This window comes from Tripterygium wilfordii, chromosome 15, assembly GCF_013401445.1.
Source record: "Tripterygium wilfordii isolate XIE 37 chromosome 15, ASM1340144v1, whole genome shotgun sequence".
NCBI classification, from domain to species: Eukaryota; Viridiplantae; Streptophyta; class Magnoliopsida; order Celastrales; family Celastraceae; genus Tripterygium; species Tripterygium wilfordii.
In genome coordinates this window covers 2591425-2614981 of record NC_052246.1, presented here as the reverse complement: position 1 = coordinate 2614981, position 23557 = coordinate 2591425, and the positions used below count along the sequence as shown (strand labels likewise).

The 23557-nt window shown below is 40.1% G+C and overlaps 5 protein-coding genes across 5 annotated transcripts; 1 reads left to right on the top strand and 4 right to left on the bottom strand.

The window, feature by feature from the left end:
* The first annotated feature begins 234 nt into the window (after positions 1 to 234).
* LOC120016810 (peroxisome biogenesis protein 19-1-like) lies at positions 235 to 4516 on the top strand. Its single transcript, XM_038869731.1, has 5 exons — positions 235 to 471; positions 549 to 597; positions 696 to 978; positions 2988 to 3304; positions 4229 to 4516. Exons 1-5 carry the CDS (start codon positions 432 to 434, stop codon positions 4272 to 4274), a joined length of 735 nt encoding a protein of 244 aa, XP_038725659.1. The 5' UTR covers positions 235 to 431; the 3' UTR covers positions 4275 to 4516.
* On the bottom strand, positions 4474 to 6243 carry LOC120016809 (probable pectinesterase 68). The gene is made up of 4 exons (XM_038869730.1): positions 5924 to 6243; positions 5642 to 5831; positions 5329 to 5535; positions 4474 to 4975 (listed from the first exon to the last, which is right to left on the bottom strand). The coding sequence occupies exons 1-4, from the start codon at positions 6178 to 6180 to the stop codon at positions 4580 to 4582; spliced, it is 1050 nt and encodes a 349-aa protein (XP_038725658.1). The 5' UTR covers positions 6181 to 6243; the 3' UTR covers positions 4474 to 4579.
* A 2186-nt stretch (positions 6244 to 8429) lies between these two features.
* LOC120016808 (putative glucuronosyltransferase PGSIP8) lies at positions 8430 to 11908 on the bottom strand. The gene is made up of 5 exons (XM_038869729.1): positions 11472 to 11908; positions 10063 to 10321; positions 9628 to 9829; positions 9369 to 9516; positions 8430 to 9278 (listed from the first exon to the last, which is right to left on the bottom strand). Exons 1-5 carry the CDS (start codon positions 11753 to 11755, stop codon positions 8738 to 8740), a joined length of 1434 nt encoding a protein of 477 aa, XP_038725657.1. The 5' UTR covers positions 11756 to 11908; the 3' UTR covers positions 8430 to 8737.
* Positions 11909 to 18183: 6275 nt separating this feature from the next.
* LOC120017296 lies at positions 18184 to 18819 on the bottom strand. Its single transcript, XM_038870477.1, has one exon. It carries the CDS (start codon positions 18817 to 18819, stop codon positions 18184 to 18186), a length of 636 nt encoding a protein of 211 aa, XP_038726405.1.
* A 3103-nt stretch (positions 18820 to 21922) lies between these two features.
* Positions 21923 to 22646, bottom strand: LOC119980001. Its single transcript, XM_038822639.1, has one exon. The coding sequence runs from the start codon at positions 22487 to 22489 to the stop codon at positions 22148 to 22150; it is 342 nt and encodes a 113-aa protein (XP_038678567.1). The 5' UTR covers positions 22490 to 22646; the 3' UTR covers positions 21923 to 22147.
* Positions 22647 to 23557: the final 911 nt, after the last annotated feature.

Genomic DNA, 23557 nt, shown 5'->3' with positions numbered 1-23557 from the left:
TTTAAATTCCATTTTCAACTGGCACTAGGGATCAATTATGGTGAATTTATACGTATTTAATCTGATCCAAATTTAAAATTAGTGAACTGAGTACGATTGCACGAATCTTCTTGGTTACCAAAAAATCTTCATTTTTGGTAGTTATTGAATGGGATGGTTTACGAACTACATCCCCAAAAAGATAGTAGAAAGCACCTAGACCTAGTTGACTGGGAAAAAAAAAGAAGCTATATGAATAACAAAATAAAATAAATATGTAGAGGGAATATCAATGTTAGTGAGGCTCGATAAACGTGATTAAACCCACGCAATTGGAAGGTTTAACGGCGTGTTTGGGCATCCGGATTCCAGCAATTAGTTCCGGAGACACATAAGAGAGAGCGTGTACAGTCGAGAGACGCTGTTCTAAGGAGAGAGATATTGGTGAAGTCATGGCCAACCACTCCGATGATTTGGACGCCCTTCTTGACAGTAAGTTCCAATCCCTCATCCTTTTCTTTCCCCTAATTATTTATCTCATGTGTGAATTCACCTTCTTGTTTTATCAGGTGCCTTGGATGATTTCCAAACCCTTAACCTCGCTAATTCTCAACAAAGGTACCTTCTTTTTGAGCAAATATGTGTTTACCTACGTATATGCCATTTGGTTGGGTTAATCTGTCTGAATAAGTGGATTGTTTGTGGGTTATTCGCAGGACCGAAGGGGATGGTGCAGAGAGCATAAAGGAGTCTGCTTTGCTGCCAAAGGGGGTTCAAGGACTGGGGATGGGATTGCCGGATTTGAAGAGCAAGAAGAAGGGGAAGCAGAAGGTTTCAAAGGATGCACATGTGGCAGAGGCGCTTGATAAGCTCAGAGAGCAGACCAGGGAGGCTGTTAAAGGAGTGGAGTCGGTGACCAGTGCCCAATTGGATGATTTCCCTAAGGATGATATGATGGAGGATTGGGTCAAGCAGTTTGAGGAGCTTGCTGGCTCACAGGTAATTTGCTTTATTTCAGTTTCATGCACAGTTGATTGGCTCTAGGGTTATGCAACTAGGAGAAAATCTTATTGCAGACGTAGATCCTCTGTAATTCACCTTGAAAGTTAGTGAACAATCCAATAATCCATGGTAATAATTTTGTGCCTATGGGTTTAGAGAAATGGCCTACTTAATCGATTTTGTTTTTGTATTTAGTTGTTTGGTTGTACTATGTCCTCTCCTGCTTTTTATGTGTTTCAATTTCGGAATTCTATTGTCAATTAAAATATTTGTTGGGCTTCCTGTAAGTTCTTATTGTGCTAATGTGCATGGGAAGGTCTAACTTTTTTTTATTGATAGAATCAAGATATGTATACGGTATATTCTTTGTTGTGAGTGGATCACTGACATTATTATTTCCATAGATCGTGTCTTTTTTCTTGTCAAGGAAGTATGGGAACAAAAGAAATTATTACTGTTAGAATGACACTACCCTCATCGTTCTTCTACATGATATCATTGAGCTTTATTAGGTAAATGTAAGTGTAAGCACTAAGCAGTTGCGAAGCCAAGAATTTCCTTCGGGGTGCCAAACTGATAAATCTGAGATTCTAAAGGCTAAAATCGCTGAAACAAGAGAATTTAATGTGTGACAAATTCACCGATCAATAATATTACTAGAATAGGTTTCATTTAAGAGTGAAATTATTGTTCTACACACATTCTTACACGTGTTATTTAGTTTTCTTATAAATAAAAAGATTCTTTGCCATAGAAGAAAAGATCGAATATTATAAGAGTAAAGAAAAAATGGGAATGAAAGGAGAGCTCGTATATTGTGTTTTTATTCAATAAAGTAAATGGAGAACAAATTAAACCGATAAGAACCAAGAAAAAAAAAAAGAGTAAGCAATTTTTTGTGATAACAAATTTCATAAACAAAAAATTTATATGTATAAATTTTGTAATAACATTGGAAGATTGAATTAATGTTGCCTTTCTATTTTCTAATACTCCTATATTGTTTCCATTTAGAAAACCACACACTTTCACAATATGAAATAAAAGAATCAACAAAATATGCTATAAATTAATATGAATATATGACATAGAAAATATTTTGAGGAGATTTGGGGTGGCCCGTGCTATGCTGTTACAAAAATTATGCTGTGAAAAATTATGCTTGTAGGTTGAAAGGAGTTTGAATTGTGAGGTATAAACTTATAGTGATTCTTAATCATTTTGCCATTGTATTCACTGTACCTATAATTCACTTAATTTTTTAAGTAGTAGCTCACCATGCTTGTTTAAACCAACGTAATCAGTCCTTTACTCCTTTTCCCAAAATCATTGCTTGAGGAGATACTGACTGTATTTTCCTTAAAAAGTAAGAAAATTATATGCGGAAATTTCACATGTGAAGGGAGCCAACCTTCCATTGCCTTTTAATTGTTAGTTGTTACAAGGTACCAACGGCAAACAGCGGTTACTTGTTTTATATTTTTTATTTGTTAGATGGTACATATGTTAAATGGTAACTTTTGATAATGTCACATTTTATGTGCACTAATGTCATCGGATAGAGATTTGTGCCATAATGAAGGGTAATGGATCTATTTGAATGGTCTTGGCCCAGTGTCTGCTAACATTTTTAAATTTTTCTGAAGATGAGAACCTCCTTATTTGATAGCAGGAACTTCTCACATAGTAGCATCATGAGAAAAGTATGTGGTTGGACTAAATGTCTGCCATATTTCGACTGGATTCTCCAGCCAAAGAAACTAGGGACCAGACTACGTGTTGCTTGAGTGTTTGCAAAACATTGGACTTCTTTTCTACTATCTTGGAGGGTGATTTGTATAGTTTTGTGTTCTGTGCCTTTAGCTTTTGGCCTCCCTTCTTCTATGTCATGGTGCTCCCTTTTCTCCTTTTCTTTTATGGTTTAATCTTTTTAAGCCTTTTCAAAAGCTTCAGAATGTGTTGGAGAATAAGTACTTACTTTCCCTTGATTTGATTATTTTGGCTAGGATGTGGAATCTATGGTGGAGACCATGATGCAACAGCTTTTGTCTAAAGAAATTCTGTATGAACCCATGAAGGAAATTGGAGAAAGGTATCCAAAATGGTTGGAGGAGTGTAAAACTAGTTTGAGCAAAGAAGAATTTGAACGTTACTCCCGTCAGTATGAGCTCATAAAAGAACTTAATGATGTTTACGACAGTGATTCTGGTAACTTCACTAAGATTGTTGAGCTAATGCAAAAAATGCAAGAATGTGGCCAACCTCCTAGTGACATCGTGCGCGAACTCGCTCCTGATTTCGATTTGGCCAGTCTTGGTCAAATGTGAGTACTCACTCTTTCAGTTCTTGAAACCTAAATCATTTATCTATTTTCAATTGATAGCATGTGATATAATTGTTTTTCATGCTCTGCCATTGCTCATCTCTTATTTAATTACTATAATATTGGAGTAAAAAAAAAGCGATGAGCCGACCCAGGATAAAAGGCTCAATGCATTTCTAAAGAACAGACCTTGACCTTGAGCAGAGCTTGATTGAGCTACAAAAACACAAGCTCGAGCGCAGAATCATGAGAAGATATTTCAATCTGAGTCTGAGCTTGAGCTTGCACTTTTGCTCCAACTAAGAGATTCAGCTTTCAACCAAAGCTTCTACTAAATATAACTTTTTGGAAGTGGCATAAACTCTCTCACATATACGATTTTGTCATGGCTTTAATATGTTCATTGGGTATAGATGTACTTCTATAAAAGTTTGTTTTGTACAATACAAGTCACTATTAAATTATATAGGTTCTCTTGAGCCTACAAATGAACCTTTCTAAAGCTCGTGCTAGGGTCTTCTTATTATATGCGTTCTGTATTAGGCTTGCGTATGGTTCGTTTACAAAATGAACATACCTCGAGATAAGCTCGTAATGAGTAGTTTGTGAGTAACAAGCTGTGGCAATTTTTGTTATCCCAATCAAGATTGATCGTTCATCAGTGTGCTGCTCGGGATAGATGACGTTAGTGTCTTGGTATTTTAGTTTCCTGGAGCATCATATACACTAATACAATATCTAGAATTTCTGTTTCTCTGTGTATTCACTAGTACACTTTCTTTGAATAATTTCTGTTCTAGAATAATAATATCATTGCCTTTTTCAGAACGGATTCATATTTTAGGTACATCGAATATATGTACGCATTTTTCCCCACTTGTGTGACAGGACTCAGGTGCTGATGATTATATTTTTTCCTTACAGAACCCCGGAGATGCTGGAGTTGCAAGGAAATTGCTGTATAATGTGAAGTTATCTTCCAATCAGTTTCTTGTTCCCATTGCTGTTCCTTCATTTCATGGAACGTTCTTTTAATAAGCTTTTGTTCATGTTAAGCTTGGGTGGAGACTGGAGGGAGGGAAGGGGCTGGAGGGAGCCGAGCCTTTAAAGTTGTTACTGAAAATTGCTGTTTATTTGGTTAGATTTTATGGTTCTAATACTCTACTGAATACTGAATAGTTCTTCTATATATTCTCCATCTATTGATTATTACAAATGAATGAAATGAATATTTTGAAGGGAAGGGAAAGAAAAGAATGAGGTTTGTGTTGATGGCTAAGCATCAGATGGTGCGATCCAGTGTCTGCCATTGACAAAACTCTTGGCAAGGAACTTATGGGCCGAGTCATAGTCCAACTCTCGTGCCCATGACACTCCCTGCAATGTTGGAGCTCCAGGCCCCCAACATTTGTACACTCCAAAGAAAGCCGTCCTGTTATTGTTGGTAGTTTGATCCAAGCCATCCCAGACAGCATGTGCCACCACGTCATCGAAGTATGTGTAGGAGTATACAATCCTCGCGTACTTTCCCATAGCCCGGCCCACTAAAATTGGGCCATTACCGGTGACTTTGCAGTCCAGAAAAGCAAAGCCCGTTTTCTCGTCCAGTGTATTTCTAAAATGGGCTGCGATGGACCCGAATCTGGTCGCAATCGAGTGTAATTCGCAGTCCTGCACCAATCAACAAACAGTCAACTCCTTCAACCAAAAAAATAAATAATAAAAAATAAATAACAGGAAAAGCAAGTATGCTTTAAACTAAAGCACCGAATTTTCAATACTGAGTGGTGAAAATGATGTGGGTGATGAGTTCAACGACAGCACTGTCTTTGATGCTCTATTTTTTATTTTTTATTTTTTTGTGAATCTGTGTAGTGTTACTGCTACTACTGACACAAAAGTCATGACAAGAAAAGGTGTGTTTATAACAGAGAAAGCGAGTCACAGAGAATCGAAAAAGTACTGATTACTATCCAATAATTTCAACACTATGATTCGTAACACTAATGAGTAATGTAGCTTACTTTGTACATGGATCTGCCGTTTCCAAAAATGAAGTCTATGGAGCCTTCAATGTAACAATCCTTGAAGTAATGCCTACCAGCATCATCACAAAGAGTGTCTTGCGCGCCGTAGAACCCACATCCAGAAAAATAGGCTTTGTCGCCGGATATGCGAAATGCTACTGCTTGCCATCCTTGCATTCCCGGCATTGGTGCCGGCGCTGTATTCTACACACAACACCATCAAAACCAAACCTCTAATGTCATCGAATGCGTTAACTTATTGGTAAAAATGGTAATTAAACATGGTATATATGGACCAAAGAGTACGTACTTTGAAGCTGATATTTCTAGCAGAGAAGTAATTAGCGAAGACAGAAACAGAAGCTGTTCTGTAAGTACGAAGCTGTTGACCATTAGCCCCACGGTCACGTGCTCGGTCATGCCATTCGATCACCGTCACCTCTCTACCTTCACCTTGAAACGTTATATAGGGTTTGGTCACAGGCACCACCACCTTCTCTCTGCACCACCACAATGTGTGTATATATATATATGTAAGACATGTAAACACTACTTAATAGTGCAATATATTGTTGGATTTGAATAATGTTACATGTAATATCCAGCGCTAATTTGTATGACCACATTCTCCATATTGTTTTCCGGGACAGCATCTACGGCAGCTTGGACTGACTGGAAATTGCCGGAACCTGTAGTGTCAACCGTAAGTACGCGGAGGCCGACAGGCCCCACCCATTGATGAGAGCTGGTAACCTGAAATGGTGCATGTGACAATACTGAAATTAGAATGAAGAAGTAGCAGCAGGAGTACTGATAGAATAAAAAGAAAGAAGAATTCATGGAAGCCATTAAATTAATAAAAAATATAATTAAATTAAATGATCTGAGAGAGAGAAGTAGAGAATGTCTGAGTCTCTTGGGTTTGATTAGCTATGACGAGCTTCAATGAGTGTATGCAAGTATAGACAGAGAGAATATAAGAGAGAGAGACCGATATATTAGATGGCTGTCTCGTGAAGCTGAAATTTATTTGGTCTGGAGACAATAATTGGGTTCTTATTGTAACGGTCATTTTTTTTTTATTGAGGGACCTGGATGGCAAAATACGGTTATAGGGTTTATTTGTATAGGTTTTGGCTGGATTATATGCAAGTCTGGTTAGTGGGGCTTGTATGTCTACTTTTGTCACATGTATCTCTCTGTTCCCTACAGGTTTTGGTGGGTTTTAGCTGCTATGTTGAAATTCCTCCTCGTGATCAAGTTTAACTTGGTTATGATATACCTTATGCTCCCTCTTGATGTTATACTCAACGACTTTTTGGTAATCGGTGGGATGATGGAAGATTAGGCATTAAAGGCACCTTTCACTCTATATGGAAGAGCCCACAACCGTCATGGACCAGTTGAGTCCTACGCTTAGACCCAATGTGATAATGGAGAGCACTCATTAAACTTAAACTCACAACCTCGCGTTTACGTTAAGAGTTACTGCAATTAAGTTCACCATCTCAGCCAACTACCCATTGTTAGGCTCACTCTAATTCCCATTACGAGAAGGCCCATTGGGTTATGTTTGAATGCAGAACAGATAAAACTCCTGAAACGGTCATCTCTGCACAAGCACTGTATATTAATTTCTAGTCTGTATTGGTGTAGTGCATGATGGTTCAGGCATGGTTCAATAGTATTTTGTATTCTTGTGTCATAAAAGTATTTTGATGGTCCAGGCATGGTTCAATAGCATTTTTGTTTTGTTTGTGTGTATATATATTCATTTCTTGTCTCTAAGTGGACTAGCTACTGGAGGGGAGGTCCGGTTTACGCTTTTGAATGAAACCGGCCAATTTTTCGAACGTTGGGACTAGCAAAGTTTCCCTCGTTAGGGCAACAGACAAAGCCCATCCCAGTTCTCACATAAGATTAACTTTTGGCAACTTTTTGGCACATGAGTTGTCGTCTGTGACCAAAATGCCCTTACTCGGATACATTCAACCTAGCTTATTTGTTGCCTCTTTGGCAGAGCATTTTCCACAGGGTTTCCGCTAAGCAGAACACTGTTGGTTGATGTTCTACCAAACAACACAGCGTAAGTAGTAGATTCGTTGTCATTTTGACAACGGATCCACTAGCATCAAAAAAAACCTTCGGAGCTTTTTTGATGCTAAAACTCACAGCATATTTTTTTTCATTTTTTTATTGTGGGTGCCACAATCATCATTATGTCTTTTTCATTATTTAGTACATTTAAATGTAAATTATATATTTTCACTTAAATTATATATATTTTTAATAATGTGGGGCCCATGCTCAACTCTTATTAATTAATATTTGTTACTAATAATTAAAAATATTTGTTAATTAATACTTGAAATTAATTTTAATAAGAATTATATTTATTAGATTTAATTTAATATAAAAATAAAAAACTAATATTCAATACTTTATTTCAACAGTTTCTCTGCTAGCGTCAGTTTTTAGTTCACCAAACACCTCACAACATATTTTACAGCTTTAAACTCAGTTTTTTTTTATAGCATTTCCACTAGCATTAAAAATCAACACATGACTATAAGAATATTGCTCCTAGTGAGAATGAAATTCAATACCTCCCGAACCTATAGTCTCTACGATTTGGTCTCAAAAAAATTATCCAACTACGTTATCATTTCCAATTGACCAGTGGAAGGGGTTTACCATCTTTCTTTTTAAGGTAAGTTTGATAATTGCTTGCTTACTGAACTAGATTTGGGCCACTTCGAATTTGTGGAGTGAATCAAATAGACAAATACCCAAAAACTTACTTGCAGTACAATACCCAGTTATCTATTGTGATGAAGAAACCCAGTTACCAACCTGTTGGGCCAACAAAGCCTGCTAGACAGACAGCAGACAATTCTTGTGGATTATACATACGCAGGCCAAGATTTGTTCCCGTCCTCAATTTTATTAATGAAAAATAAGCCAAGTTGGATGAATTAGACCCGCTGATTGAGTCAATTTGGGACAAAAATGTTTTACAATGGATGTTTTACGGTCAGCATTAGCTCGTAATCAGCAGCCAACATGATCGGAAACCAAGAGAATTGAAGAATAAAATATGACAAGAAGCTTCTGTGGAGCCAGCCACCGATCTAAATGAAGCAAACCTGTGAGATTACATTACTGTGTTGCCTCCCAAAATGAATCGGGGCAACCCTCGTTGCTTAATTCAATGAAAACTATAAAGAACCAAGTAAATTAATGGTACAAAATATAGGGAACCACCCTGTACAAAAATCTAGCCCCCCAGTCACATTTCCTCTCCAGCCAAACATTGCTTCTCAAAATACATAGAGGACCATTTGGAAGATCCTCATGAATGTATATCCCAGGCACCGATGGAATCATGGACAGCTAGGTCAATGTCTTAGTACAATTTGTTGAACCCAGAAGGTGGTGAAGATTCACCCAATCTGGGGAAGAAAGCTTCCCTTTCAAGTGAAACCTGAAGGCAATCCCTGATCTTTACCAATGATACCCACAAAACTGGTGCACAACAGAAGGCGTAACCAAACACTGCTAGGGCTCTCACAACCCCGTTTTCGTACCAAGGAAATGCCATGGCAAAAAGCACCCCCAATATCCCGAGCCATGGAACCAAAACAGGTAGCATTGGCAAAAGGAAGGCATTAACTATTATAGAGCAAAGAGCAAAAGAACCTAAAAAGTATATCGACCATGCTAGTATTGGATGAAGTGTGCAGGGAATGACGATGATGGGGACTATGTAAGCAGCGATAATAGACCACACTGCGATGACTTTGACGCCAGCTTGTACTAAGTTGATGTTCTTGTCTGACTGCCGATAACATAGCTTGGAGAGATTAGGCCGTGCTACGCGTGTTAATGCTATTATTCCTAAGTAAACTACAGATTGTATAACTACCATGGGCATCTCTGCAGAATACCTGTAAAAGAAAATGTGGATGTGTTATCAATTTTGCTACAATAGCTTTATTCTCCTAGATGGGGAAGCACAAGAATGTCCTAGTACTTACCCAAGAGTTTGACGACGTTGTTCATGCCATGAAATGCCTAAAGGCAGAACAGGCCATGACCACCAATACCACGGCTTCAACCAAGGTGCACCAGGAAAAGTAATCACACTATTTGGTCCACAGGGTACACTCCAGCGGAGTCTAAGATCTGAAACCAGAAATAGTAAACAAGATTGAGATATAATACATGTACCTTGGATAAATGTAACCATAAATGTCTACACATACATATGTATTCTGGTATTCGTTTTTTACTTACAGTAATAAGAGGCATCCATTTGGTATCCCAAAGGAAGTCGATAGGTTCCATCAAGCTTGGTGCCATTTGCAGGAGGATGGAACATAGGCTGATCAAGCAAGTCTGGAAAGTAGGCACCAATAAAACCCTGGTCCGCACCATCCTCATTTTCCTTCCCAATTTCCAACTGATGAAGCATATCCTTGAAAACATCCATTGATGGCTGCATTATCAATAAAAAAAACACCGACATGAGACTACTTACTTATCAAGCGTGCTAAACTGAGGAACCTCAGCGTGTGCTACAAGCAACTTCATTGCAAGAACCAATAATTTTTGCCATAAAATTGTTCTAAACTGATTCAATTAGATTTAATTTTTCTTTGTAAACTGCATATACGAAGAAGACTGTCAGAATAATATATGGAGCAAGACAGAGAGAGGCAGACAATTTACCTTTAACACAAAGAGGCCAGTGTGGAAGATGCAAGGATTAATAAAAGCTGCACAGAACTGTCCACATTGGAACAATTCATCAGTTTTTTGGAGGAAGAGATTATCAGAATCAAGCATAACTACCCGGTCATAATCCACCAGACTCCATGCATAGAGTTTGTTTAGAGTCAACTTGAATCTCCTGTCAAAATTGGCCTGATTTTTGTACGGATTATTTAAACTTTTCACTCTAACCACCTTTGCTCCATCTTCTTGTTCCCTACTCCACACAAAAAAAAAGAAAAAAAAAGTCATAATATTTCAAAGTAGCCCAGCCCACAACATCATATCAATATGTCAATCAGGTTTTCTAACTAAGACAGATAAACAGATAGTTGAAACAAACTTTCAGAGCCAATGTCGTTCTTTGACTAGTAGTTCATACATGGTTGCCTAACAAACCTGCCTAACCACGTTTGCAGATTTGAGCTAACCCTCCTAAAGAGACGTTGGAGAAAGAGACTGGTGAAACAGAAGGCCCGTCTGGAGGCCCATCAACACATACAGGCACTATACTTTTTTTAGCGCATTAACTTTCTTTACAATCCATTCACATTCCTGTGGACCTTACACTAATACTATGTTTGTTTCACTAATTCCGGTCGGAATGGAATGATGTATTCCTGTGAAGAGAAGAATTCCTGTATTTGGTTGTGCAATGGTGTATCTTTGTCAACTTTATTACAGCTAGTGGTGGTGTTAGTATTAGTTAAAGTTCTGGTTAATTATCACTATCTTTATTGGTTGCTTTCCTCCATTTCTTTACGGTATCCATGTACCCTTGCACTTACGCGGCAAATGCTATCCAAAAAAGTAAGTAGGTGAGGAGAGGAAAGCAACAGGAAGGTGCCGTCCACTTTGAAAGTCGCAATTCGCAAAAGCAAGTCAAGACAAAACAAAACCAAGAAGGCAAAAAAGAAAAACAGAGGGACTTTCACGTCAAATTTGCTAGAAAAACTCACTTCCCCACTAGACAAGCCATACTTATCGCAAATTGCAGAATAATACTAGACTTCCACTCCGTCAAGTAAGCCATCAAAAAACCAATCACGGTATGCCACGTCGGCATCCTAGTCAATATCAGTTACATTATTATTTTAATTTGTTTCTGTACTGGCATATTCGCATTCGTAATCAACGGAAGGATTAGCCGGATTATGCCTGCTGAGAAAAAATTCGAATGCAATCGAGACTACAGTACACAGATGGACTGATCAAAAGAACCAATGAAATTTGATGGAACCAAAACCCGAAGTTTCGGTGGGTTCCACCTCCACACCACAAGCGCGCACGATAGCAACGCGAAAAGGGACAAAGGGGGAAAAAAAACAAGGCATACAGAGCGAACAAGATGGGGTTTCGAAACTTACAGAGCTCGAACCCAAGAGAGAGGTACATCGACGGAGGCAATGACGACGAGATCGGCGTCCACGTGGAGTCTAGCAAGCGATCTGATCATGACACGTGTAGCCACGTAGAACCCATAGTCCCTCGGCGTCCCCATGTACATCATCGAGGCGTAGGCGTTCTTGTGCTCCGCCTTCACTCTCCCTCCTCCATACGCCGTCGTTTCAAGAAGAGCCAAACCCAACACCACCCACGTAAACAACCTCAAAACCCCATCAGACTTTCTGGGTTTTTCTCTCCAAACCATCCCTCTTACACGACGAAACGACTAAAATAAAGGGGCCTAATAAGATAGTAAAGGCAGTGACAACAGCTCTTATTAGACATTTGATTCGGTTTTATAAGCTTTCTATATATAAGACGATAGGGAGCCAGATTTGGTTGTAGAAGAGGAAACATACAAGGAAGTCAATTTTATAAATATATATATTTATATTTTTACATATATTTATTTATTTATTTATTTATATGTAGAGCAGGGATATTGTCCAGGAATAGATTGTGAAAGGACAATTTAGTACCTGATGGATTAAATAGTCAGTTACAGTGAAATTGAAGAGATAGACAACGTAAAGATCTCAGCCGTTGATGCTTAAGGCGTGATCAACTTTTGGACGATTAGAGTATTAGTACTTGTTAGTCAAACAACAAGTGGTTTGGTAGGACAGTTGGATTTGGTTTGCTTTCAATATGTGTGCAGTTTGGATTTGTGTTGATAAAGGTGAATGGTAGTAGTCGCTGTAATGGAGTGATGGGGTTGGGGTAATGGGGAGTCTCTAGGAATATTGAAGGAGCTATTTAGTTTAGGGATGGCTTCTTCAATTTGGCCAGGCTTTGAATTGAATTGATTCCACTTGACAGCATCGTTAAAAGTTCTAAGAAGTCTACACGTGCGACTTTAAAGTTGATGGAGTTGATGATATGTCTCAAACTTGTCATTTCCACGAAAGGCAAGTCTTCGTCGAAGAAAAAAAAACATATGCAATCAATTGAGGCATTTAAGTGGATTCTATAATAAATTCGAGTTACAAAAAAGATAGTATAGGAAGACAATAACCTTTCAGTAGCAACGAAAATGATAATCAATAGGGAATACTAATAAAAGAGGATGTGATCTCTTTCGTTGAAGTTTAAAATTAAGGATAGAGTGTGTAATTATTACTGAAATCTAATCATAAAATTAGGGTACGGTGTGTAAAATCAAAAGACAACATAAGAAGGCTTAGAATTCGAATACAATCATAAACTTTTTGATTCTAGCATAAATTTGAGAGTACAATCAATCCATTGAACCAATGCGGCCATGCTTTCCTCAATTTCACCGAAAACTAGTTTTATTGTAACTTAGATGTGTAAAGATGATGCCTCTCAATGCCAATTTTTTTTTGGAGTTTTTAGTCATTGCCATATTTTATACTTTTGCATTATATATATATAATAATAAATAACGGTACTAGTAAAAATTTCTGTTAATGCTAAAATAAAATTAAGTCAACTAGTGAAGGAGACGGTCAATCAGGTGGGATGGGGGGGGGGGGGGGGGGGGGCGCGTTGGAATCGTGGACAATTGAAATTGTTGAATTTTTTTTAATCACAACCTTTGGCTCGATCGTATGGTACGGGATGAACAGCTATTATTTGTTGATCCATTTTTCTCCTTCATTTATCTGGCACCTCCTTTATCTCTCTCCAGTCTCCTCTTCAACACCAACAAGAAGATCCCAGAGCTTCACTGTCCTGCGCCAAAATAGATCCGCGGAAGTTTCAATTTCTTTACTTTCCTCAGTTGGTCCTACACACTTGTCGGAGAAGAGAGAGACCTGCGATTGCTTGATTAGTTTAGTTTGGTTTTCTTGATTGGATTGGGAATCGAGGGTCGACGATTTGAGGTTTCTTTTTGATTCGGTTTGTGCTTTCCATATCCTACCCAGTTGAGAGAAAACTTTGAGACTGCATAATCCTGAGTATGATTAATGCAGGATTTCCAAATCATGCTCAGTTGCACTAATTTTAAGTAGAAATAAATTTTTGATTTGGTTTGTAAATCTTGTTAGAGAATTTCGTTCGAGTAGTTGGATGGGTGTTAAGAAAACAAGACAATCATGATGGAATGTGAAGGGAGGGGGGTTGCAAAGGAGAGAGAGATAAGAGGTGTAACATGTCACTTCGAGGGCCATAAGATTGAGCCGACGGTTATGATTAAAAAAATTTCAACAATTTCAGTTGACCACGATTCCAACCCCTATCCCTAGTCTGGTTTATAAAAAAGTGGAGCGTACACGACAAATGTGGATATTTTGTCTTGACCTAATTGTATGGAGTAGTAAAAGAATGTTTCATCTTCAGTTCTGATGAACACTGAATAATAATAAATTAATAATAATAATGTGGTGAATAAAATCTGATCACCACGTTCAATGAATGCTCCTCCTTGATACGATCGCTTGAGTCCTGAAAACAAAGATTGTCAGTGGGCCCGACGGTCGTTGTTTGACCGTAGGCACTCCGACGCTCAAGTTAGCTTCCAAGATAATCAAGCCAATATCACCACGATTAGAGCTTAAGGAAAAAATGCTTAAAAATTTACCTCCTTTTATAGTGAAAGAGATTCACTTCGTATATAACTCTATCAGAGCAATTCTTGGAGCTTTCCTCCAATCGATAAATTGTTTAACTTAATTAAAAAACAATTCCTGATATTGCGGACCCGATGTTAATGACTTGATTTACCTATTGGAATGACCAATAGACTTATGCCACATGTCATTGGGAGAATATTCCCCCACATTTGCCCCCCAAAGATCGGTTCGAATCTATCCGAACTGAACTTTGTTAATGAGCTATGTTATTTGTGGAATGGGCTGCTGCACATGCAATATTCGGGCCCATTGAGACTGCATATTGGTAGTTCACGGCTACTCCTCATCATTGAAGTCAATTGGTGATTTCTTTTAAATGCCCTTGAGTTGGGGTTGAGAAAAAGTTGGAAACCTTTAACTTGATTTGTCGTTTCTTCTTTTAGTGCCCATATTTTCGTCACTTTTTGATCCATCATCCAGGTTGGCCAAACCTTGTTTGTCCACTCGCATTCATGATCGGCCATGCGTGAGTATACCCAACCAACCTTAGTTCGGCTGTGTCTAATTATTCAAAGTCATGCTCTCCCGGTACCAGTAATTCGGCGAAGCTACAGTCCGGCCGATCTGATCTACCAGTTTTTTTTTTTTTTATTGGCCCGTGCTAGTGCTTCGGGTCGGCTTGCACCAGCATCAGCTCACTACTTGGTTCGGCCACGTCTAGTGCTCGTGCAGTTGGTAAGTTCGGCGAGGACCCGGTCTAGCAACCTTTCGGCTTAGTTTTTTGACCAGTCCTCAGTTCGGCTTATGCAAAACTAGCTCGTGCGTAGTCTGGCCTACAGTCGTGTGGGCTGCCCGTCCGTCAGCTACTCAGTTTGAACATGCCAATACGAGCCTGTCCCCACACCAGTTCGACCGTGCCAGTACGGGTCATCAAACACTCAGACTGGCCTTCAGCCAGCTTTGGCATGCCTTCAGTTTGGTCGTGCAATTCCGTGAGTTTATCCACGATCGTAGGTTTAGCCACACACAATGTCTGACATAGCATTTGTCTTACGCCTGTTGGACTCTTTGTAGGCATCTCACTATAAATAGCGAGGTTGGATTCTTGGACTATCCATACTGATGTTGATATGACTTTTTGACCATGTAGGAGATCGGCCAAGATGGCTTGATTGGAGGTGGCCTGGAATTGAGCCCTGCTCCTGATCCTCGGGACATTCAGTTTTCGATTATGACGGCATCGATCTCATAGCTTAGCCTTCAGTTTATCTTTTCATAATTTCATGTATTTGGGGTATTTTGAGCCAACTTTTGTACTAGCTTTACCTGTTTACTGAAGACTACTGGACCCCTATTTTTCTTTAATTCCTTTTGCTTGTTGGTAAATTTTTTTTTAATTATAATTAATTTTTGGCCATTTGGCCTTTCTAAGCGCTTGGTCTATTTGAGGAGTTGGCCTAGCTGATTGGCCTTTCTGAGGAGTTGGCCTAGCTTATTGGCCTTTCTCAGGATTTGGCCTTTCTGAGGACTTGGCCTAGTTGATTGGCCTTTCTCAAAACTTGGCCTAACTGAGGACTTGGCCATTCTCAAGACTTGGCATAGCTGAACACTTGGCCTTTCTCAAGACTTGGCCTAGCTCAGGATTTCGCCTAGCTGAGCACTTGGCCTTTCTCAAAACCTGGCCTAGCTTAATTTTTGGTCTTTCACGAGACTTGGCCTAATTGAAGCTTTGGCCTTTCTTGAGTCTTGGCCTAACTGAGGACTTGGCCGTTCTCAAAACTTGGCATAGCTGAACACTTGGCCTTTCTCAAGACTTGGCCTAGCTCAGGATTTGGCCTAGCTGAGCACTTGGCCTTTCTCAAAACCTGGCCTAGCTTCATTTTTGGTCTTTCACGAGACTTGGCCTAACTGAAGCTTTGGCATTTCTCGAGTCTTGGCCTAACTGAGGACTTGGCCTAGCTGAGCACTTGGCCTTTCTCAAAACCTGGCCTAGCTTAATTTTTGGTCTTTCACGAGACTTGGCCTAACTGAAGCTTTGGCCTTTCTCGAGTCTTGGCCTGACTGAAGCTTTGGCCTTTCTCGAGTCTTGGCCTAACTGAGGACTTGGCCTAGCTGAGCACTTGGCCTTTCTCAAAACCTGGCCTAGCTTAATTTTTGGTCTTTCACGAGACTTGGCCTAACTAAATCTTTGGCCTTTCTCGAGTCTTGGCCTAACTGAGGACTTGGCCGTTCTCAAGACTTGGCATAGCTGAACACTTGGCCTTTCTCAAGACTTGGCCTAGCTCAGGATTTCGCCTAGCTGAGCACTTGGCCTTTCTCAAAACCTGGCCTAGCTTAATTTTTGGTCTTTCACGAGACTTGGCCTAACTGAAGCTTTGGCCTTTCTCGAGTCTTGGCCTGACTGAAGCTTTGGCCTTTCTCGAGTCTTGGCCTAACTGAGGACTTGGCGTAGCTGAGCACTTGGCCTTTCTCAAAACCTGGCCTAGCTTAATTTTTGGTCTTTCACGAGACTTGGCCTAACTGAAGCTTTGGCCTTTCTCGAGTCTTGGCCTAACTGAGGACTTGGCCGTTCTCAAGACTTGGCATAGCTGAACACTTGGCCTTTCTCAAGACTTGGCCTAGCTCAGGATTTCGCCTAGCTGAGCACTTGGCCTTTCTCAAAACCTGGCCTAGCTTAATTTTTGGTCTTTCACGAGACTTGGCCTAACTGAAGCTTTGGCCTTTCTCGAGACTTGGCCTGACTGAAGCTTTGGCCCTTCTCGAGTCTTGGCCCACAGACTTTTTTGGACTATTGGCCTTGGCCGTTCTGTCCAAACCTCGGTGAGGAACCCCTTAGGTTTTTTATCAAACCCAAGTTACTTGGGAAGTCCCATGGACTTTTTTGGACTGTTGGCCTTGGCCGTTCTGTCCAAACCTCATTGAGGAACCCCTTGGGTTTTTAATCAAACCCAATGTGCTTGGGAAGTCCCATGGACTTTTTTGGACTGTTGGCCTTGGCCGTTCTGTCCAAACCTCAGTGAGGAACCCCTTGGGTTTTTAATCAAACCCAATGTGCTTGGGAAGTCTCATGGACTTTTTTGGACTGTTGACCTTGGTCGTTCTGTCCAAACCTCATTGAGGAACCCCTTGGGTTTTTAATCAAACCCAATGTGCTTGGGAAGTCCCATGGACTTTTTTGGACTGTTGGCCTTGGCCGTTCTGTCCAAACCTCAGTGAGGAACCCCTTGGGTTTTTAATCAAACCCAATGTGCTTGGGAAGTCCCATGGACTTTTTTTGGACTATTGGCCTTGGCCGTTCTGTCCAAACCTCAGTGAGAAACCCCTTGGATTTTTAATCAAACCCAATGTGCTTGGGAAGTCCCATGGACTTTTTTGGACTGTTGGCCTTGGCCTTTCTGTACAAACCTCAGTGAGGAACCCCTTGGGTTTTTAATCAAACGTTGTTTTTTGATTGTATTGTTGTGAATCCAACCTTGTCTTTATTCATAGCAAAGTGAAAATACGAGGATAAGTATGCCAAAAGGGCTCCCTATTTATTACAGCAAGAATTAAAATATTTAAGAATAAAATTTCATCAGGTTTGTTGTACGGGTCACTTCTCTGCTTCATTCTGGCCTGTCAGCCTTCACTTTGTGCACCTCTCCATTATGTGAGAACCCGAGAGTTCGGTGATCCGTTGAGGGCACAACTCTCATAGCATAAAGCTAAGGTCTTCCTAGGATGACATTGTTGGCCGTTCTCCCCCGCACCACCAGGAATTTTGTGTCCAATGTCTTTGGGCCAACTCGAACACTTGTTCAGATCCTCCCCATGGGATAAACTTGACTCCTATTGAACCCTAATAGGCATCCTGTCTCTGGAACGACATCGGCCTGAGTTAGGCCTAGGTAGTATATGACATTCACAACACTTCTCTGGTCAACGAGAACTCTCTTAACATCATAGCCACCGACCCTTATGGTGATCTTGAGGGCATCATTATGTGCGGGAACCACTTTGGCCAGATCCTTGTCTAAGAGTGTGATGTCTACTCCAGTAATTCTCATTTTCTTTGCTTCGTGGCCCTCGGCTGTTCTCTTTTGGGTAGATGTACTATTCATAGAGACCATGTGCCCCCGCTTTTCATGGCACTATCTCGACTCTTATTGTTCTCAGTTCCAATATTCTTCAGATACTTTACTAGCTTTCCTTGTCTTGCTAGCTCTTCTAGATGTTCCAGTAGATTGTTACACTCCTCAGTCGTGTGGCCCACATCTCTATGGAATGCGCAGTATCTCTTTTTGTCTCTTCGGTTTGGATTCCCTAACATTTTTGGAGGACGGACTAGGAACGGTTGATCCCTGACCTCATAAAAATTTTTGTGGATTGGCATGTTGAACTCAACAGAATTGTCTGAACTCCTTCCTGACCTATTGTGCTCAGCCCGGCCTGACACCCTTATGCCATCTTGTCCAAATCGGCCATTCTGGGACTCTCTTTCCTCTTTCCTTTGTGAGGCCGTTCTTTCATCTTTGGTTACGTTAACCTTTGCGTATCTCCGGACTCTGTCCTGCAGGGTTGCTATGGTGTTAGGCTCATACAATGTCAGTGACTCCTTGAGCTTACATCCGTCGTACAGCCCAATCTTAAAGGACGTGGCAGTCGTCCGCTCATCACATCCTTCAACCTCCGCGCACACCTCTAAGTACCTAGACAAATAGTCCGAGATCTCCTCTCCGTTGTTCGGCTTCATGGTAAGTAAGGTACTTAGGGTCTTTGGTTCTCGACTTCCGGAATAAAACGATTAATGAATAGTTTGGCCATCTCACGCCACGACGAAATCGAGTTTGGAGGTAATTGATGAAACCACCGCGATGCCATTGTTCCCAAAGAAGACGGGAAGACCTTGCACAGAATGGGCTCATCACCTTCCCACAAGATCATTTTCCGCATAAACTGGTCCAAATGGGCAACTGGATCAGTTCGGCCATTGAACTGTTCAAACGTTGGCATGACGAGCCTTCTAGGGACCTCTCTTTTTCTGATATCCCTTGTAAAAGGGGAAGTTGTCATTTCATCAAAAGCCTTCATTGCTCTTTGCTGAGCACCATAGATGAGGTCGCCCTTCATTGCATCTGGCTCGTCACTGTACTTGACGGGCTTTTCATCTCTGTGCTTGATCCCACGGGGTCTGCTGTCAGCATGATGAGAGTGTCGATCATCCCCATGCTCTTCCCTCCTCCTCGAAACTCTTTCAGGGCTCCGCCTTTCGTATTCCCTCCTGGTGTACGAATGTCGGGGTGGTGAGTGTCCTCGCCTAGAATGAGAGCCAGCTCTTCTCCCGAGGGCTCGCTCGTCTTCTTCACGAGGTGGACTCTCGTGGGGGCGCTTACCTTTACGCCTGACCTCAGCGAGCCCTTGTCTCAAGGACTCCAAATATTCAGTGGTGCGACGGATTTCTGCCTCAACTTGGTCCTTAGTTGGCAGCGTTCCCTTTGCAACCTGATCAACTTGAAACGGGTCCTCACCGGGATTCGGGTGAGCGTCATCTCTAGGCTCCCCATGGCTGTTTCGTGACTGGACCCACTTCCCCCATCACCTAACTCAGATCGTACGGTTGCCATATTGCTTGTAGTATTCGTGGAAAACAGATCGCCTCCCACTGTGGTCGCCAAAATGTGGTGAATAAAATCTGATCACCACGTTCAATGAATGCTCCTCCTTGATACGATCGCTTGAGTCCTGAAAACAAAGATTGTCAGTGGGCCCGACGGTCGTTGTTTGACCGTAGGCACTCCGACGCTCAAGTTAGCTTCCAAGATAATCAAGCCAATATCACCACGATTAGAGCTTAAGGAAAAAATGCTTAAAAATTTACCTCCTCTTATAGTGAAAGAGATTCACTTCGTATATAACTCTATCAGAGCAATTCTTGGAGCTTTCCTCCAATCGATAAATTGTTTAACTTAATTAAAAAACAATTCCTGATATTGCGGACCCGATGTTAATGACTTGATTTACCTATTGGAATGACCAATAGACTTATGCCACATGTCATTGGGAGAATATTCCCCCACAAATAATAACACATTGTACTGTACGTATCTGTCTGGTGTTCATATTTTAACCAATCCTGATCAAACACAACTCTTCCCGATCATCAAAGGTTGGTGGTAACTTATTATTCCTTCTCCTCCTGTCCTGTCAAGCTCGTTTAATAAAAGATTTAAGTTGTTTAATGATTAATGTATACATTAATAACTACATAGATGTTTTTTTCATGACGCATGAGACGTGCGGCATGCTTTGGATAAGGCGTTTAGGTGAGTGCCGGAATATTATTAATTAAACATCGATAATCGTTAATTAATGTTCAAGTAAGAGGTTAGTAGCTGCCTACCCAATAATATGTTATCATAATACTACTACAGTTTTTGGTAATTAATTAAGATTTTAAAATTGTCAATTAAGTGTTTTCTGGGGACAAATGGAACTCTCATTTTGATAGATTTATTGGGGGAGTGACAAATAGCCTATCATTTTTTATTATTACATCTCATGCACTAAACCTTCGGGTCAACTTACCTTCACTGGAAACGCCCGACTACCGGAGTTGACTGCACGCCTAGCTGTGATACTTTCATGACTTTGACCGGAAATTAACACTTTAATCGCTAAAAAGTCGGAACTCATAACCGCTGTTTAGTGTGTAATGTTAGTTTGGGTCACTAAAAAACATACTCGGGTCACCATATTTTCAAATTTTCAATTTGGAAATCAAAAGTAGAAAATTGTTTCAATTTACACACATGGGCAGATTTTTCACTGTTCGGATAATAAACTCGCTAATTTGACATAAAAATCAAAGTAAAAAATATGCTCAAACAATGAGAATTGAAATCTGCATGTGTGTGCATATTGAAACAATTTTCAACTGTGAGTTCTCAAATTGAAATGTTTGAAAATTCAATGATCGGATTGAATTGTTTCATATTTTTGAGTGATAAAAAATTATATTACCCCATCTTTTTGGGCCCAACTCGGTTTTAACTTAGTTAGTAGGGCCTTCGTTCAGTGGCCCAATACAACATCAAGTCTTAGTTGAAACTAATAATGTTAATGGGCTCCCATGCTTATTGGACTATTAGCCTATGGTGTTGAAAGGTTATGAATTATGATAAGGCATATGTTGATCCTACACAAATTAAAGTCCTAATTAATTTTAGGAAGTAACTCCTACCCTAATGGTTAGGTGGTAGCCTTATCTCTCTTGAGGTAATGGATTCGACTACTACCTGAGCCTATACATGGAATTACCATATACTTACCTAATTACTTGACCCGCATGCTCATGAGTTTACTCTTAGCACGGGCAATGACTACGGGTTCTTATGTCATGAAAAATGAAGTCTTAATTAAACCAAGTACTAATCTACCCCAAATAAATGAGCTAATATTCGTTTGGGTTGCAATCCTTATTGTCCAATCCCATACAAAATTGAAGCATTAAGCTTAGTAAATCTCTGTTTTAAATCCAATCAGTAGGTATTGATGAAGACCCAGTTGGAACCTGACTGATGGGCCTAATTCTGAGTGGAGGTTCATAATTGAATGAAAGCCCATCTTTGAATATGAATTGAGTATAGGGAGTGGGCAAACAAGTTTTGATTAGCCCGTCAACAATAAACAGTTTGCCAAAACAATGCCGTGTCAAGTAAATTAGGGGCCTCAGGCAATAATTTGGATGAGGACTAAGTATTTATATCACATCGGATTTGTATAATCCAATTGAGTAACATATAAGTAAAGGTTAAGTCTTTCTCACACAACCAACATGTTTTTTAAGTCCAAGAGCCAATCGTCAAAGATCGAAGAACAAAATCGTCAAAGAAGAACAAAATCGTGCGAGCCTTAGTCACAAAACTTACAATATTTGTTTGCATGATTATGAAATGAAACTGGAAATGATAAATTATATGTACACAGACTCTCTCTCTCTCTCTCTTTTTTCTTTTCTTTTTGATCACAGCGAGTGTATGTAAAAACCTCACCTGGTGCGGATCAATGTAGTAGATCCTTAATTAAAGTGTGATGACAGAGAGGGTGTGAAAGCTATCCGCATCGGATACTGTTGTCCGTCTCGCATGGGCTACCCTCTGATAGACTAACCGGACAACTCTTTCCCATCTGGTACTGCCACCGCTGCTTAGAGAAGGCTCTCTATCAAGCGCAATTTGACTCATCTGGAAAAAGAAGAGCCTCGCCGCATAAACCAAGTCGGCATAACCACGACGAACAATCCCAACACTGAATGCGACTTTAAGCGCAAAAGGGCATATTAGGCTTACAAGTACTGGAGCCACACTGTGTGAAACTGATAAGAAGTTGATCTTGCTGGCTAGCGCCAACATGTGCAAGCCCATGGTGTTGGATATTGGCGTGTAGTAGTGTGGGAGAGAAGCTAGCTTTTGAGGTATATCATTGTAGTTTTGGGTAGATAAGGGTATATATTTTTGTTCGTGGTTTCACTCGAGTGGCGTATATGTGTCCTTCAGGGTCTGGGAACTGTAAAAAAGGGACCCTTATAAAAAAAAAAAGGAAGAGCCGTATGATATTTAAATGGGTTTTGAGTCACCACAACACTTGAAAATTTTTTTAAAATAATGGAGCATTGGGATTTGGGGACCTTGGACGACGGTTCATGTTGCTCCATCCAAGAATGCTAACTCGTTTCATTTGAAGATATCCACTGAACATGTTAGGTGGGAGAATTCTTGGTTATAAAAAAAACGTATTTTTGAAGAGAGGGTGTTCATTTTATCTTATGTGTTGCAATTAATGCATCCATAAAAGAAAAAAAAAATCATAAAGCATCCCAATCGTTCAGATATGATGTGCACCATATTATAAATATGGGTCCCACTAGGAAACTTCGAAGAAATTTCTTGCCCATTGGATTTTTGCGGTCGTTATTTGGTATACATAAATGAGGAGCGACTCCTTGTTGTATTCCTATTGCCATTCATCCATCGATTTATTGGCTCCAATCATTGTTGATGATATCCATGACTCATCCTACTTTTTTAATTTTTTATTTTTATAGTGGACAATACAACTCTCAAAGTTCAAAAACAGCACCCCCTAGTTCCTACAACACCAGCTTTTCCCTGCTTTTTTCTTGATAATGCATTGGATTTAGTTGGTGGAAAAGTATAACGTCGTTGTTATGCGTTTTTGCATCGAAAGGTATTGTCTGGGTATTTTTATTTTTACGAGCATTTTTATCCTCCCATCAGATTTAATTTTAGGAAACCATCTCTTGAAATATCGTGACCGAGGGTAAGAATGCAGATACCCTGAAACGAACAATACATTTGGATGCAAAAACGCATCAACATAAAAATGCATGTTATGTGCGGTTGCAATGCCCAATGCAGGAGAAGAAAAATAATTCAAGTGCCTTAAGCTGGTAGCTTTTGTGTCAAAGCATA

Excerpts from the sequence above, each read along its gene's own strand:
- LOC120016810 (XM_038869731.1), top strand. The coding sequence starts at position 432 with ATGGCCAACCACTCCGATGATTTGGACGCCCTTCTTGACA. Across the intron at positions 979-2,987 it reads AGGAGCTTGCTGGCTCACAG|GATGTGGAATCTATGGTGGA; the intron begins GTAATTTGCTTT and ends TATTTTGGCTAG. Across the intron at positions 3,305-4,228 it reads TTGGCCAGTCTTGGTCAAAT|AACCCCGGAGATGCTGGAGT; the intron begins GTGAGTACTCAC and ends TTTTCCTTACAG.
- LOC120016809 (XM_038869730.1), bottom strand. The coding sequence starts at position 6,180 with ATGGCTTCCATGAATTCTTCTTTCTTTTTATTCTATCAGTACTCCTGC. Across the intron at positions 5,832-5,923 it reads ATTAGCGCTGGATATTACAT|AGAGAAGGTGGTGGTGCCTG; the intron begins GTAACATTATTC and ends GTGGTGGTGCAG. Across the intron at positions 4,976-5,328 it reads ACGGCAGATCCATGTACAAA|GACTGCGAATTACACTCGAT; the intron begins GTAAGCTACATT and ends TGATTGGTGCAG.
- LOC120016808 (XM_038869729.1), bottom strand. The coding sequence starts at position 11,755 with ATGGTTTGGAGAGAAAAACCCAGAAAGTCTGATGGGGTTTTGAGGTTG. Across the intron at positions 10,322-11,471 it reads CTCTCTTGGGTTCGAGCTCT|GGAACAAGAAGATGGAGCAA; the intron begins GTAAGTTTCGAA and ends TGTGTGGAGTAG. Across the intron at positions 9,517-9,627 it reads AATGGATGCCTCTTATTACT|ATCTTAGACTCCGCTGGAGT; the intron begins GTAAGTAAAAAA and ends TTCTGGTTTCAG.
- LOC120017296 (XM_038870477.1), bottom strand. The coding sequence starts at position 18,819 with ATGAAGCCGAACAACGGAGAGGAGATCTCGGACTATTTGTCTAGGTAC.
- LOC119980001 (XM_038822639.1), bottom strand. The coding sequence starts at position 22,489 with ATGGGCTTGCACATGTTGGCGCTAGCCAGCAAGATCAACTTCTTATCA.